The sequence below is a fragment of the Oxyura jamaicensis genome, chromosome 2 (assembly GCF_011077185.1).
Source record: "Oxyura jamaicensis isolate SHBP4307 breed ruddy duck chromosome 2, BPBGC_Ojam_1.0, whole genome shotgun sequence".
NCBI classification, from domain to species: domain Eukaryota; kingdom Metazoa; phylum Chordata; class Aves; order Anseriformes; family Anatidae; genus Oxyura; species Oxyura jamaicensis.
In genome coordinates, this window is record NC_048894.1 from 83,885,750 (window position 1) to 83,903,176 (window position 17,427).

General features: G+C 41.2%; 1 protein-coding gene across 2 annotated transcripts in view; it reads right to left on the reverse strand.

The window, feature by feature from the left end:
* The window catches only part of MARCHF6 (membrane associated ring-CH-type finger 6), a 47,177-nt gene extending 36,324 nt beyond the window's left edge, over positions 1-10,853 (reverse strand). Inside the window, exons 1-3 of one of the 2 annotated variants that reach the window (XM_035317422.1) lie at positions 10,713-10,853; positions 6,841-6,940; positions 5,919-5,992 (exon numbers count right to left, since the gene is read on the reverse strand). In XM_035317422.1, coding sequence (XP_035173313.1) covers positions 5,919-5,992; positions 6,841-6,940; positions 10,713-10,731 — 193 coding nt within the window. In that variant the 5' untranslated portion in view covers positions 10,732-10,853. The remainder of the gene's footprint in view (positions 1-5,918; positions 5,993-6,840; positions 6,941-10,712) is intronic. The other variant, XM_035317423.1, reaches the window with a different exon arrangement.
* Positions 10,854-17,427: the final 6,574 nt, after the last annotated feature.

The following is a 17,427-nucleotide window of genomic DNA, read 5'->3' on the forward strand; positions in this document are numbered from 1 at the left end:
CAGCTACATTTCAGCTACATCACACCTTCATTTCAGCTACATTTCAGGTAGCTGAAATGTAAAAACTCCTAGCACAACAGGAACCCCTAGTGTGCAAACATCTGTAACAGTGAAGCTTTCTACCAATGATTTTCACAGGCAATCCCCCCTGCTTGTGTCTGTCATTTGTATCTGTTTTTCTCTCCACATTCCACTTCCCACCACCAGTGTAAGGCCCAAGACTTTGCCCTATTTACATCCTCCTCAATCTCCTTCTCATACTCATCCTCCCATTCCTTCCTTCATCCCTTAATTCCCATCCCAATATCTTTCATAGAACAGTTTGAGAAGTCAACCTCCTGAGTTATTTTACCACAGTTCCTCCAGAGAAAGATTTCTCTACTAGAAGACGATTGATACAGTACATTTTTCTATTAGAGTTCTAGCGTCCAATTCAGATTTTGGCTGAGCATGCATTTTCACAGCTTTAGCTCAACTTTTTTCAGCTGTCAATGCCATGGGAGAACAACCAGAAGCTTCTTGGACTCTTAGGTCGCAACTGTGCATTATAACAGCTATTTTACTTGCAGAGTACTAGATTTGTGCATTGTTTAGTTTGGTGTTTTTTTTTTGTTGTTGTTGTTGTTGTTTCCTTCTCCAAAGCAGCCAGCTCATGCCAGTAATCTTATAACGGGTACTAGATTGACACCAATAAAGTAGGAAAAAATACAAGGCAGTCTTGAGAAATTTTCCTTCTCCTAGAAAAACAAAACAAAACAAAAGTAAGGAAGCAGATGATTATTAGACAATGACTTGTGAGGGAAGCAGGCTATCAATAAATTTCAGATGGCAAAAAATCCACAACAGAAAAGTGGAAAAGAATTCCCAATACTCTAGCTTACCAAAGTGACTGATACTTTCGGATTTATTGCAGGAAGCATTCTTTGCATTCCCATTTCCTCTGAGGCTATATAGTAGAAGCACCACAGAACTGCGTTGTGACAAACAAAATAGGGATAATCTGAATAATTCCCAGTAAACTTAACAAGAAATAAAACAAACTAACACTTTCCATTTAACCTCTCCTTCCCAACCTGTTCCAAGTACCAGAAGTTAATCCAAAAGAAAACTATACTGCACACACAGTTTTCCTTCCAAGGAGATACAGAAATTATTAGCCATGATGTGGGCAGTACAGAAAGGAGCTCTCATCAGAGCAGTGTCTAAGCAAATAAAAGCATATACAGGTATTCAAAAAAGACTCTTATGATGATGTAAAGCATAATACTAATTATAAATATTAGTAAAAACAGCTAACTTCAGCCTTCATATTTATTACTTGCATTATAAAAAAAAAAAAAAGAGGGGGAGGGGAGAAGGGGACAAGCAGCAGGAGTACAATCCCTGTACAAAGCTACTTCAAAAAAGAATCATCAGCAGTTTTAAACTGATACCAAAGCGACTGTCCAAGAATCTCCCTGTGTCCTAAGGGCTTACTCCCAGTGAATGAGAACAGGTTGTGCAGGTTTAAGCATGCTACAAGCTTGTTCATCTCCCCCATTTATGGCTAGCTCTTGACACAACTGAGTAAGTGGCTGATTTGCGAAGCATGCAAACAGTTCCAGAGAACTCAGATATATGATAATTACAAGCTAATAAAATACAACGGAAGTTATCTGTGGTTTTCATGCTGTTGGCCAGCAGCATTCTGAAAATGCAAAGCTTTCCCTAGAAGGAATTAATGATCCTGAATGTTTTTTTGCCAGTTTATATTATACCTACAGATTTCATGCCTCCTACGAGTTTCTTCCTACAATACATCATCTTACTTTTCACTGAGGGAAGCAGAGCTGCATAAAGAAAAGCAACACTCTTCAGACATATGCTGTATCAAAAACAAACAAACAAACAAACAAAAACAAACAAAAAAAACACAAAAAACCACCACTATTTATTATGAAGGCTCAAATGGTTTTAATAGTTTTATTTTTCCGCACAGCTGTCACAATGCAATTGTATCCTATTTCATTTCTCACTCTTTTCCCATCTGAGTCAGCCTATTTATCTGCCCATAACCTAAACAGATGCATGCCCAGCATGGAAGAAAGCAGAACATCTTACTTTGCTTAGATAAACTGTCACTTAGCCTACTTCATAGAATCTCCACACTTCAATGGTCTTCTTATGCACAGATTTCCCATCTACCATTACTTTTGCAAGTAATTTATATACCACCTCAATCATCCTCATGCCCTGATCATGAAAGCCTATATAAATCAGAGAAAAAAGGTACGTTTTACATTCTTGAGATGTACACACAGACTTTGCTCCAGACTCCCAATGCAAAATGAGAAAAACGTCACCCCTTCTCATTCAAGCCACAGCCCTAACAAAATGTCTGAAATTAACGATCTCATGAATTTCAACTGGATGTTCATTGTGCACCCTGGAGCTGTCAGCAGATCATTGAATTCCATACCCGCGTGTAGTATTTTATGTTTCACAAGTTTGTTTTTCCAAACTAGACTTCCTAGACAGGTTGAGGATATGGACTACTGTGTTAGTCTGTCCAAACGACCAGGTAAAAGAATTATTCCATTATATCCTTCCATGAAATCTTAATTACTGTAGATAATGAGCCCAAGAAAATGGGTCACTCACTTTAGTATTATCATATAACACTTCACAGATCGTTTTGTACAAAGTTACAAAAGCAAATACAAAAATCCAGCAGTTTGGAGCTTAATAAATTAAGTACTACAACTAACAACATGCAATTTCTAAGCAATGTTCTCGCATAAGCTACTTAAGAACATGAATACACAATTACATTTTAACAATTTTGAAGTAATACCTATTTTTCTTTGCCATAAAGTCTATGAACCTTGAATTCTTTCACATTACACTAGATATGCTAGTCACATCCAGAAGGTTTTACGACAATCTAAAGAAGTATAAAGGCTTATGCATTAATTAAAAAAACAACAACCTCATGTATTCAAAGTGGAGACTCTCAGTCTGCTACATGACCACTCAGGAGCTCAATCTAAACGATTCACTGGAATAAATAGTTCCTGAGCCAGCAAACTTTTATACTAACAGTTACATATGTTTGTAACTGTTTTCTGTTTAAATGGCTTTAAAACGGCTTGTTTAGTTTAAATGATTTTAAACTAAAAGAGGGTAGATTTAGATTAGATATAGGTAGAAGTTCTTTACTACGAGGGTGGTGAGGCAGTGGCACAGGCTGCCCAGAGCAGCTGTGGATGCCCCATCCCTGGAGGTGTTCAAGGCCAGGCTGGATGGGGCTTTGGGCAAGCTGGTCTGCTGGGAGGTGTCCCTGACCATGGCAGGGGGATTGGAACGAGGTGATCTTTCAAACCCAACTGTTCTATGATTCTCACATATGAACAAAGGTGGGAAGCAAGAAAGAACAGTAACAAATTAGGATTACAACAACACAAACAACAAACTCCAAGTGTATGCAATCCTTGAATTAGTAACTTTCCATGCATAAATCAAAAGCTTATTTCAGATTATGATCTATAAACTGAAGAACATCTTCCCCACATAGCTTTCTTCCATTTTACAACCTTTTATATACTAAGCTTGCAGTGTCATATTCACCATTTATCAGCAATGCAGCTGCTTAGAAAGCAAAGGGATCAACCCATCCAGCTCTGTAGCCAAACATCAGACTACTCTACCTCTGTACTTGTATTTCTGAAGATATTTATGTTAATGTTACATTCTACAGAAAAGAAACCGTCTCCTCATGGGAAACAGAGCTTCACTTTTCATGGATCAGTGTTTATGAATATTTAGTGTGACATCAAGAAAAGTGCATCCCAGCACATCACAAAGAAGAAAGTATGCATGTGGGGAGGAAAATAATATAGACTAGCTGCTTTTCAAAATCTCAGAAGGAAATGTACAAGTTAAAAACGAACAAACTCCTTGGCATCATTCAAAAATAATAGAACTATTAAAAAAATAGTTTTGGATGAACTCATAATTTGAAGAACAGCAAAAAATAAATGAACTTTAAAATATATAAATTTTAGCTTCAAAGCGTGCATTTGAAAATCAGGCCATTTGCCTACATGCCCAAACACTTCAGAGAATGACGCTATTATTCAAAAGAAAAATCATTTCTTTGTGCCCCTTCCAAGATGCAGGCTGAACCTCCTACTCTCTTCTTCCTTCCTTACGAACGCTAACAAACCCAGCAGACCAGGTACTAAAGAAGTCCCAAGATGTTACAGAAAGATAGTGAGGGACTTAAAGAATATACACACACCAGGAATATTTTATGAATACTCCATACACTCTCTTATACTAGCAAAGGATCATTTTTGCCAGAATGACAACAGCCTCAATAAGCAAATCAAGCTAAACTAAAAGAGGAGTTGCTCGTATTACATGTATGCACAATTACATTTCCTCAACTTAGTGCCTGCCAGTTGAAAAACAGATACTGATTACACATGTGTTTATTCCACCACATGCCACGGTGAATTAACTGCTAAGTGCTTTAAACCTGGCACAGTTATAGGCCAGATCCATCTTCATTCTGGATGACAGGCATATACATCAACCACAACTCCAATTCTATCTCTGCCTTGCCATTCTCCCTCCAGCATCTGTGACTATTTCCCAGATCCCACAAGCAGATCCAGTTTCCAAACTGCACATCCAGATTATCCTCCAAATGCAGAGGGATAAGAGAGACTAAGGAAAATGTAATTGCATGCATTTTATGTGCGAGGGAAATGATGAAACAAGACATGCTGGGTAGAGGAACAGAGAAATCTGTGCTAGGTACCTGACATATGCTACCACCGTGTGCAGTCTGGTAGGAAAAAAAAAGCTTTTTGTTTGTTTGTTTGTAATTTGTTCAATGTGGGAAACCAAGAAGAAAACGTTACCAATTGAGGGTGCTAAGTCTGGGGAACAACCAGCGAGTGACACAGATAAATAAACCCTTGCTAAAGGCTGAACGGGACGGATCCTTTTAACTGGGACCAGCCGCACTGAAAGCGAGCTTTTATTTTGATTGTACCGAACGCCTAAAATACTCAAACCTCAACATCTTTACCAGCTCAAGACTGCTTTTACAGTGCAGGCACTCATCAGTCAAAAAAAATATTATACATCTGCACTGTGAAGAGCCAAGTTCAGCAGTTTTTAAGAATAAAATGGCACAAATTAGCTTAATGAGAAAAATATGCAGCATACACAAGAATCACTTTACCTGTTCAACAGTTAGTAAGTTGGCAATACTATTTCATTATTATGAGCCTAGCCTGTCACAAGGCTAAAGGGCCCTGCTGAGTTCTACTACTGTTGGTCAAAATACAATTAAGAATCCTGTTGGGAACTGTTTAGAGATGTAGTCATTTTGATGACTAATGTATTCAGCTGAATCTAACATAACAGGTGATGTAACACTGGGTAAATACGGTACCTTGAGTGCAATGCAAGTGAAGTAATTATTGTTTACATTATCTGTCAAAACCATTTGAAGTGAAACTGACAGAAGTCATGAAGCGGTGTTCCAGGCAGACACTTAAAAGGTAATGGAAATCTGTGTTTCAAACTGGAATTTTGCTGTGATTTTACCTCAACATTCGACGCCCAAACACTCCAATTTATCAATAAAACTGAAAACACATTGTACACTGTAATGCTGATTACGGAAGAATGGGACTGAGGCAGTCAGGAAAGGTATGAAAAAATACCTGTATTATGGCTCACATAACATTATGAAAGCATCGTATTACTTAAACAGTCTGCAATAACAAGAGCTGCAATTCAAACACCAATTCAGAAATTAAACAATTACTTTGGATCTAGCATGCTGAATGAAAAGACTTCACAAGTACTAAGAGAAAAAGACATGAAGTTCTGAAAAAACAGTACCAGTCAAACATACTTACTTGGTGTGAAAGCAAATCTGTGCTTACATAATTCACAGTACTCTTTTCTGCTGTGTTTAAGCCACTGAACTAAGCTGCAACAAAAAGTGATCCCATTAATACATGCTATTGCATCTCTCCCCTTTCCCCTCCATTACAAAACCCACACCATTTCTCTATTCTCAAACATAAAAGAATACTGGTATTATCAAGGAGGACCTAAACTAGCATGCTTATTAAGTCCATTTAGGCCACAGAAGTTTCAAAAGTGAAAAAGATGGACTATGAGTAACAATGACGTCTTCAATTACATAACTTACACAAAGAATGCACATCGTCAGTAATGTATGTCATTGAAAAGGCTGACAACTCAGAGCATATATCCTCACATGGACACCAATCCTTACATATTTAAAGTTATGACACACGCACACAATGAAGATTTTAAACCACTGTATTTATGAAAGAATGGCTATTAAAATACACTCAAAACGAGCACGTGCATGTGTGTGTGTGTTATAGACCAGAATTAGTTTTCATTTCAGCATTTCCCTAACTGACCGTATACGTCAAAATTTTGTCCATTTTATTTTTTAATATGAGGTCAGATATTCTTTTTCATTCAGAATTATAAGCAGATAGAAAAAAATCTGCATACTGATTTGCCTGCTTACAGTTTTCTGCGGATGTGTGAGCAGAACTGTAGTCTGAAACACATATAACTATTAGTACTTCCTTTTTGTATACAATTACTAAATTCTTTGTGAACTATAATGAACCATCATGTTAAAAATCAAACACAATCCACACTAAAACTAACGCATTGCCTCTGAAAATTGGGTTTTCTTACTAGTTAACATGAACGCCTAGGAGGTACCGTTTTTAGAAATATGTTAATACATTTAATTAAAAAAATGAACAAACAAAAAAAGACAGAACTTACCATTCCTGATGAATAAATTTAATACTGCCAGTACACACACATGGATGATACAGGGGTTTCTCAGGAGTTCCTTCAGACCGACAGACTCTGCATATATCTGCTGAGCAGGACATAAAGCTTATTACTCTTCTGCTTAAAGAACTCACATTTACAAAACAAATGACACACTACAGAAACTTTGCCATGTAGCAAGATGAAGCCAAAGTAACTTAAAGTGAAAAAGGCTGGAAGATAGACTTCATCTGGTGGAAGACATCAAGACTCAGAGACAACCAGAAAACAAACAAAAAAAAACACAACAGGAACATTATCTCCCTGATCATCTCATTAAAAAACAAAGGAAACAACAACAACACTGCCTTTTTATATATTTAAGATTTCTAGCATATACACACCAATATGTAGATATGTAGGAGTACTCTTTCCATAAAAAGAGAAATAATAAAATATCTGAAACAACATCTAGATTGTTAAGGATAATGACCCTGCAAGTGGCTATAAAATTCAAAATGGAGTAATTCCATTTGAGTTTTGAACAAGTTAAACAGTGGCTGAGCAGAAGGGATTTACCAATGACTAACAATTACTTAAGACATTTACCACTACTGAACCTTTCACGCACGTTCCTTTGTGCTCTTTGATGAAAGGAAAAGCAACCCAAACATAATGAACGTAAATAGGTAACTTGTAAGTTTGCTACTGAAGTTGAACAAGGCCACCTGAAACACATTCAGCACCACAATGGTGCTGCTAAAAGCATGCACAAGGAGTACTTCCACCAGACCTGTACCAAGCAACATCATGCTGCTGCAAACACCACGAGCCCCCGGTTTCCCCCAGGAAGCAAAGGATTCCTTTTTCTCGCAGAGGGTGCTTCCAGGTGACTGCCCATGGCAGCTTATGGCCAGGATCAAACCAAACTGCTAGCCGCTGCAGTCCCACCTTCCTCCAGCACTCTTAACAGGGCTACTTCCCCATGGCAAATTGACAACTTCACAGGTTGAGCAGCCTTGTAAAAGGTCAGGCCAGCACTAGGGCCAGCACCGAATACACACCAGGGCAGAGGGAAAACATGGGAATCAGCAGCTACACTGAGTTAAACTGGCATGAAATTGCTGCTTTAAGGATGCTCTTTGACATGACAGAAAGCAATTTAAAGCATATTGCCTGACAGACCCCCAGAGCTCCCTGAACCCACTCATTAATGGTCCATTGGCTTTCTCAGCAGAAACTGTTGAGAAAAGCAGAGCTTTCTTTACTGAAAATAGATGAATTCTTTATCAGGGAAAGGATTTCCTTCTTCTGTTAGCTTACTAAACTAAGTTAAGCCTAAATTTTAGGTTTTCAAGGGATAAGAGAACTTCTAGATTCATATATCTAAATTAACACATAAGAAGTAACAATCTGGACCATTAAGCAACACAACTTCAAATCAACAAACCCTGCTGAGGGTCAATGTGTAAAACTACTCACATTACAACCTGTATACTATAACTTTCAGAGAGATTTCCAGTGTGTAACAGACACTGTTTTCCTACTTGCACGCACTTGGCATCCTGTTAGTCATGTATGCGTTCAGGAAATAACGTCCTTGGGTAACACAGTTCTTTTTTGAGAACATTTCTCTGCCCATCCCATTCTCTAATGAAATGCTCACCACAGTAATATCCAAAACTGAAGATCAGGCTATTTAGAGAAAAAATGATTTAGCTACAAAGAAGGAGGGGTACCTGTCATCAGCAGAAGCTGCTATATGGTGCTGTCAGGTGTTATAGAGGAGCAGCTCCCACATCAAGCCCAAGGCAAAGAAGCTGCCACTTAGGGCTGCCCATTACTACCCTTAACTGCCTCTCTTTTCTGAACTCTCACCATCCAGTTAGTTTTCTGCTAACTCTACAATACAGCTCAGTCAACCATTAATCCTACCAGAAACCCAAGGGCCATCATCAATGAACCAATATCATCATTAACAGGTTACCAACAGTTACAAAAAGTCCATTGGAAATGTACAGCAGAAGCTGGGGCTCTGCCACACAATAAGGAGACTGGCTTTCCTTTTCCTTAAGGCACAAAGTCTTTTCAGCTGCTAGCGTTTAAAGCTTTCTAATCTTGTGAAGTCTCTGGTGCTTTGGCAAGTGCTATGAAATTCTAATAGTGGGAAATGAAGTCTGAAACTCCAGCAGAAGTCGCCATGTTCTAGCAGTATTTATGGACTGTGAGTGTACAGCCTACGTCCTTTCAGTACTACTATTTTTGAGCTTTAGAGGGTAACATTGACAACAGTATAATATAAAACGTAAGACTAATAATAAATGCATATACTAAATATATTAAAAAAAAAAAACACACAGAGAAGTCTAAACTCCAAGTGCAGGGCACAGCACTAAGGTTTAATTAATGAAGACAATGCCCTAAAATGTAACTAACAACCCCACTCCATTCTCTCTTCCTGGTCTTGCTGCTGTTCACCAGATTATGTCCTGTTGAAGCACATACGATCAAAGGCTACCAGGTTTAACAGCCTGTTACAAATGATCAACTACATTTTTTGGCTTAAGTCCACCGAGATGCATTTACCAACTACTGGAATGGTGGGAACTCAACTTGTCCTTTCTGAGAATCCACTTCACAGTTTGCTATAAACCAGCTTTTCTGGACAACTAGATGCCAGGTACACAAAATCTCAGCAGTCACTTTGTTCATTTAATCAACACACGTAATTGAGGGACTAAAGAGGCTCAAGAGTTGCAGCTGTTTTAGAAGTTGTCAGATTTTAACCACACAAATATTTTGATAAACCACCCGTTTCCACAAATATCAAGTTTGTTTACAGCACGACCCAATGGGCATTCTGCAAAGACATTGACTTATTTCAACCACTGTGTTTTCCCAGCTGTTTCCTTTTCAATTCTCTCAAGTTGGGAAATAAGTGACAGCGGATAAACAGCTGCACTGAAGACGGTGCCTCATCAGCAGAAGCCAAGATGCTAATTGTTTCCTTGGAACTATCCGGCTACCGCAACGCGTATTTGTAGTTATTGCTTAGGATGGCAAGCAGAGCTCACGCACTGCTAAGAAGCATGCCGCAGATCCTTTATTTGTTTTGGTTTATTATGAAAGTTCCACACTGTCAGCTCAAACTACACAGTTCCTCAACATCATCTGGGCTGAGGCAACATAACGCTTGATTTCAAGTCAAGCAATGCCCCCAAAACGGGAACTACGCATTAAAAACACATCACTGCAATCTCTTTGACAACTTTTTCAACGTGATGTACTCATCTCTCGTAAAAGAGAGAGGGAACCACCTGGGCTCCTGCGTCGCTTTATATTTTGGGTTTCCCGTGCAGGTTTTGAGCAGTTAACTAGCTAACAGCGGCGTTAACCTTGGCAGAAACAAATAATAACGAAATAAAGGCACGGCAGCGGGGGCTGCTGACAGGATTCCGACCGGGGCTGCAACTCGCACACCCGCCAAGCTGCGGGGCCAGCTCCGGCGGGGCCCAGCGCGTGTTCAGGGTCATTCTGCGCCCCGCGGCCCCTCACGGTCCCGGTGCCGAGCCGAGCCGCTCCCGCAGCGCCCCCCGGCCCCGCACCGGCGGCGGTTACGGTTACGGTTACATAAGGGCAGCCCGCCGCTCCCCCCCCCCACCCGCCGCCATTTCGCGTCGCGCCCCCCGCAGCCACCGGGCACGGGCACGGAGCCGGGAGGGGGGGGGGAGCCCCGTCAGCCCCCCCGCCCCCCCTCGCTGCCGGTCCCGGGGCCGGGCAGCTCGCCCTCCTCCCGATCGCCCTTCACCCTCCCGGCCGTGCCCGGCTGGCGGTGAGGGCGGCGGGGAGCGCTGCGGAGAAGGCGGCGGGGATCGCGCTACCTTCCTCGGCGGTCTCCATCTTGTGCGGCTGACGCAGCGCCGGCCGGCCGGGTGGCGTGACCCGCGGCGGGCGGGGCGCCGCAGCGAGGCGGTGCGGGTAGAGCGCCGCGCTGAGCCGTGCCGTGCCGCCTAGGCGGGCTGGAGGACTGGCGGGCGGGAGGCCTGCGCTGCTGCGGGAGCGCAAAAAGTCACAACAATTCGCAAGAAGGCCCCAGAATTCGGGGAAGTGTGAAGGAGCGGGGTGGCTCTCCGGTAGTGTATGATTAAAGCACTTGAGTGCAACACGCGTGTGCAGTTTAGGTCTTCCTCCTGTCCTCCCTCTGGAAAAAAGTCCCACTTGAAAAAAGTCCCACTCAGAACTGAAAATCACTTTATTTTAAAAGCTCGTTTTCATCCCAACAACGTATCCAGGCATATTAAAACGGCGCCACTGTGGTACCGTATAAACAGCAGTGTATTCAAGCTGTTTGTACAGCAATGCTTGATGGAAAACCCAAACCAAACCGCACCAAGACACAGGGCAGTCCAGTTTCCGCCTTCACTTGTGATCCCGGCTGTATGGCTTCCAAACGTGCAACCTTTGCTGTTACACATTTGCAATAAATACGAATTAAATGTCATCTACAAGTCCCTGAATAACCATTCACATTTAAAGACCATGGCAAAATGAGTGTGTGTAATTCTCCATAATTAACGCATGTAATTCTCCATGATTAATGTACGCAATTCTCCCAGTTTCAGTCTTTCAAGGTAGAGTGTTTTAAAATCAGATAAAAACTTTTGAAATGAGTTGCTACATGCTGCCAGGGAATAATTTTATTCCTGCCTATATCTATCTATTCCGCCTTTTAAACTACCTAACGTTACATTTATACCGTCTGCTCAGCAGTTAGAAAGAATGAATCCCCCCAGATTTGTTCTTACCCAGTGGTTCAGTATGGGCCACACAATAGTTTACTGGTATGCATGCATTGAAGGCAGCCTATTATAATTTAAACAGGACAGAAAAAAAAAAAAAAAGTAAAAAAAAAAAAAGTATTGTAAATTAAATTAATTCTCTCTGAACCTTCTGTATGTTTTTGATGAACATATTATTAATATGTGTCTATCTGGTAATATGTTGCTTGTTCTTCACCTGAGAAATAAATACAGGTTACCTAAATTTTAATTTTTCATACAGATGAGGATGTTACGAGATTGTTATTTGCTTCTGACTGTCATCAAGGTCAAGAATTAGTGCCAACAGGCTCTGAACAAACATACTGAAAAAAATAAAAAAAGTCTCTGCTTCAAATAAGTTACAATCTGAGTAACTGAGGAAGCGGGGAAATTTTATAGCTGGAAACCTAAGATAGTGATAGATGTAATCCCGAATCACAGAAGGTCATGGCAAAAGGAAAGCCATATTTAGAATGAGTGGGAGGAGTGGAAAAAGAATTATTTTGAACGTGGTCCTATTTTGGCAAAGCACTTACGTTTTGTGACGTTTAAATGCTTAGAAAATATATTGTCTATTTTCAAATGTTCTCTAAAGAAAATACAAAATGAAAATTGAAAAATTGAAACCATCCAGCATTTGTACTATGACATTTCCATCTTTTCTCCGGTTTTAAAATAACTCCATAGAAATGATTCCCTTACGTTTTTAGAGTTGTTTTGAAAGTTTGCAGTATTGAAAAAGCCAAACAGCGAAAACTAATGCTTTTCAGTTTGCTTCAGCTGAACATTTCAAAATACATTTATTTTCTTAATCAGCTTTAAAAAAAAAATGAAATCATGTCCACTATTTCTGTCTTAAATCACAGCTTCAGCCACAGAAGGCTCTCATTTGGAGGTGGCAGCAGCTTAACTTCCAGTGTGCTGTCCTAGTTCTTTTCCTTAGCTGTCCACCTGATTCACCACAAAAATGGCTCAGTGGATAATAAGCAGAAAGTTACAAAAATGTGGAAAACATGACGGATTATCTTAAGGAAAACCGAGTGGATTCTAGTTTATCTTAATAAATCAGGCAGCATCTGGGGTGAATAGGTATCTGGTTCCTGAGCACCTTACCAACCACCGTGAGGGAGATCTAGAAAGGGTCCCCATGGCAGAGGAGAACCTGTTAAGTTAAAAGTAGAGCAAGCACTCTGATATACAGCATAAGTATGTCCTACAGACAGTTAGCATGACAAAATCAGAGAGTACAAAGTTCTGTGAACTCCTAAGACACTTGGTAAAAATCATTGCCACCATGGATCTTGCTGGTGCAGTGCAGTCTTTTGAAGGACGCGTCCTGATGACTGGCCATTTGGCCACAATAACTCATAAAACTGCACCTACTCATCAGGTAGCTGCTATGCCAGAGGATTCCTGACATGGAAATGGAGGGGAGTAATCTTAGATGTACTGCATATGCAAAAATGTTTACAGCTCCATCAGGAGGATTTGCCCAGGCTGTTGCATTAGTGCTCGATGCTGGCTCTGAAGCCTCTGTATGGACCAATTTACTTTCTTTTAGATGGTGTTTGCTTCTTGCTGAGCCCAGGCTATAAGTAGTAGCTACTTGAGGTATCAAACTTCCTGCATGAAAATGTGACTTTTGTTTCATGTTTTGCGTGTATTCTATAAAATGCGTAGCAGTAATGCACCCAACATAAATTTAGGGATGGGCATACAGGCCTAGCACCATCAGACACAGCTGTGATGTAGGCTTCAGATCTGCTTATTTTAGAAAATATTTCAGAGGGGATAGTTGGCTATGAGGTTTGTTTTACAGATTATTAAAAATAAAACCAAGAAAGAAATGATGCTAACTACTGTTTTCAGTGAAAGATGATGATTTTCTAGGGTGTAAAAAAACTGACCTAAAATGATGTTACAGGAGAAATCTCTGTTGAACAGATCTGACTGAGAGAAAACGCAAGGCTGTTCATCTATGTTTGGATTTCAAGGAGCTAGGTAATACTTGGATGACTGACAGATACCCATTTCCACATATTAAAGAGGTATTTGAAGAACTTGGTTCTTCTGAACATCTGTAGAATGCACATCACCAAATTGCATTGCTGAAGCACAGGAGAGGTCTTTTCACATGTATTTGTTACAGTGGATTTTCCATGTAAAACAGGCAGTAGCAACTTGATTGGGATCTCCTTGTCATGCTTAGTGTGGAGCCGATGGTTGTTATTAACTTGCTTAGGATTCAGGGTTCTGCAGGTTCCTGTTGTTCTGCAAAAGACTCTCAACTTCAAAAAATGGCCTGTATTTGTCTTCCAGAACATCCCGTTCCTGCCAATGGGAGTATCATTTAAGGCATGTGCTTCTATACCTTAAACACTCCCATCAGCCTTACATGAACCTTTTAGATAGTTTGATATTTGTGTCATTAGATTAGAACAATGATTTTTATTTATTTTTTTTTTTTGTATACTTCTCCTTGTTCCCCTTGGTCATGAGGGCTGTTGTGTGAAATGTGTTAAGTGTCAAGTGACTGCTTAAAAGTCCTTCTGAGAATGTTGGTTGTCCTGTCTTTAAAAATCTATGCAGATATCATTACGGATGACATCAGGTAGGGTTTATCCTCAGTATTTCGCAGGAGCAATCTTATTTTACCAGAAACCTCTTTCTTGACTGTCTGGTGTGGATGTTTTTGGAGGTTAGGCCTACCAGCCAACTTAAATTGAAGTTAAAACCACATTTAAAACTGTGAGCGTTGCCAAAACAAGAATGTGTCTATTGTGGAGAACGACCTTCATTCTACCCACGTAGTCACTACAGATAGTTTTTACAAAGACACCTGTGTTACTGCCTCTGCTTCTCCTGCACTGAGTAGAAGGGAAATATGGAAGGGCTTAGATTTCTAATGACTTGTCATTACATTTTCTCAAAAACATGTAGCAACAGGAAACGGGGTGAGGGTTGTCTTGGCCAGGGAAAAGTGAGCTGTAGTCCAAAGGTCAGAGTTATTACAGGTTGATCAGTCAGTGGCCTCTGTTTTATGAGGTCGTCTGATTTCTGTAGAAGCTTTCCTTTCACTGTAGTTTCCACACTGAGAATTTGGACATAATAGCTAGCTTTGGTTTCTTTCCTTAAGGCAGTAACACATTTACTGTATATATTGCCTTTCCTGTAGGATTGGCAAATACAGTGAAGAAACCTCTTAATGCTTTTGACGTCTAAACAGGAGAACAAAGTGCTTGTCTCAGTGAGGTAGATTTTCAGTTGGATGACTGACATGGAAAATCAAACATTAAAAACTAAATTTTCTTGGCTCTTTGTGGATCAATTAAATAATTTGATTTACGAGTTTTTGAATGCAGTCATGATGTAGATGGGCCTCTGCCAGGACCTCCGCCTAAAGGAGGAGTTATATCACAAAGATGCTGATACACACAGAAATGGCAGTGCTTGGTATTTCTTTCTTAAAGACTTGTGCTCAGATGATCTGATGAATAGAGCAGTTCAGCCCAGCATCCTTGTTCAGCTCCTGAGAACAAGCCTATTTGGAAACTATCCATTTCAAAACAGGAAAACTCCCTACTTTAGTGTCTAGTTTATCCCTACATTAGAAGTAGGAGCCTTTTGAAAGCCTGTATTTTTCTGTTTCATTGTTAGCTGAGGCCTGAGTACGCAAATTGCTGTCAGAACCCTGTACGAGATTTTTCTAGTTGATATTCTTATATTCAGGGTGGATATGGGGTTTTCCTTCTTTTTCATGTCTTTCCTGCGTCCTCAAGACTGATTCCCTTCCCTCATTATTTTCTCTATCACTGATCTTCTTCCAGGAAGGAAGAAAATATACCAGGATACTACAATGCATCAGTGTGAAAACAGTCAGCAGCTATAGAGATGCAAAATATGGTAGAAAGGATTACAGTGAAGAGCATGGCCAAGATGAGTGTAGAGAGTGGGGAGATGTGTGTGTACAGGGAACTGGGAGGAGTGAGTCTGGAAGAAGTCCAGAACTGGTTTCAGGGGGAAGTCCTTGATGAATAGAAAAAGGCAAGTGTCACAGCCATCTTCAAGGCCAAGAAGTAGAGTTGAAAGAACTGCAGGTCAGTCAATCTAATCTCAGTCCACAGGAAGGTTATGGAACAGATTTCCCTGCAAACCACTTCCAAGTATGTGAATGACAAGAAGTTGCTTGGGCCAGTGTGGATTTATCAAGGGTAAAGTTATCAAGTTTGACAACCCTGATTTCCTTCTGTTATGAGATAACTGGACAATTGGCTTTGAGGATGAGAAGGGAGCAATGGACATTATTTGACTTGCAATTAGGAAGGGTTTCAACATGGCCTCCAATAACATCTTTGTAGCCAGATTGGAGAGAGATGTAAAGAAGGGTGACTACAAGGTGGTTGTAAAAAAAGGCTGGACTACTGTACTGTAAGGGTTGTTACGGTGGTACAGCGTTCAGCAGGCAACCAGTTGGTAGTGGTATCTATCAGAGATTTATTCTGAGCCACACAGCAGAGCACTGTGGGCACCAGGACAAACAGTGCCTCTGCCCAACTATGTGAATGCCCCCTTTCTGGGTTCCAGGGGTAGCTGTGATGAGCTGTTTGGAGGGCTTGGCTGCTCTGGGATTCAAATCCAGCTCCTGGAGCTTTCTAGAAGAGGCAAGAAAGACCCTCTTCTTCCTTGGGAGCTTGACTGTCCAATGCTCTGCTTTCATTCAGCCCCCCTGTGAGGACAGGAGAGCAAGCAGTCACCCTGAGACAAGTGCCTACCTCATGCCAGGAGTGCAAGATGAATGACAAAGCCTGGGGAATGTTGTGAGGGACATCAGGAGGAAGCACGAAGCAGAAGGGTACCATGCCCTGTAGGAAATGGTGGCTCTGTCCGGCCCACTTTTAATAGGTACATGATTATCTTTTGTCAATCCTTTACTTCTGCAAGCTGAGGGTTAGGGGCATATTGGGGTTTCTTCTTTTAACAGGAGCCAGGATATGTCCTGGTTATCATAAAGATTCCTATGGAATCATGGAATCATAATCATGGTTATGGTTATGATTCCCAGAGGGATGGTCAGAGCAGCCTTGTATGCACAAGCACTGAGAGGGAGCCAAACTGTTGCTTGGGCATGCGCAGGGCCCAGCCCACTGCAAAGCCAGCACAGCACAAATGGCTCTGGAGAAGACGATAATATGGGCATATGCTCTGCTGTTGATCTTGGCATGGTGAAAATGTGGTGAAAGCCTCATGGCTACTGGGGCCTGCAGCCCAAGGGCAGGATGGTGGGCAGAGCCAGTGAGGTGAAGGTGCTGTGTGGGTGCCACAAGAGGGCTCCTCTGTGTCAGCCCAAGGAGGTGGCTTAGGGACTTCGAGTAGAGGCTGACCAGGGAGATGGGAACCTGTCTGGGGCCTACAATGGGCCAACCAGGCATGGAGCCTGGGAGTAAGGTGACACGAACCAGAAAGACCTGAGGAGTCAGGGCTTCCTCCAGGACCACCTGGACTGAGGCCTTTGCCTCCACTCAGCTGCGGGAAGTGTCCCTACTCACTCTGCTCTGGGTGATGTGGGGACAATGTGCCAGGAGTTTCTAACCTTGCCCAAGATTTCTAACCTTGATGAGAGCTCAGGCAGGAGTGAGTCGCTGTCATAGTAGTGCCAGATTTTCCACTTCTCCGTGGATTTCTGGTTTAAATCTAGGAAATTCCATGCAAAATGCTACTTGGTGAAGTGCTGTCTCAGCAGTGTCAAGCAGTCAAAAGTCAGGAGGAAGGCTTTCGT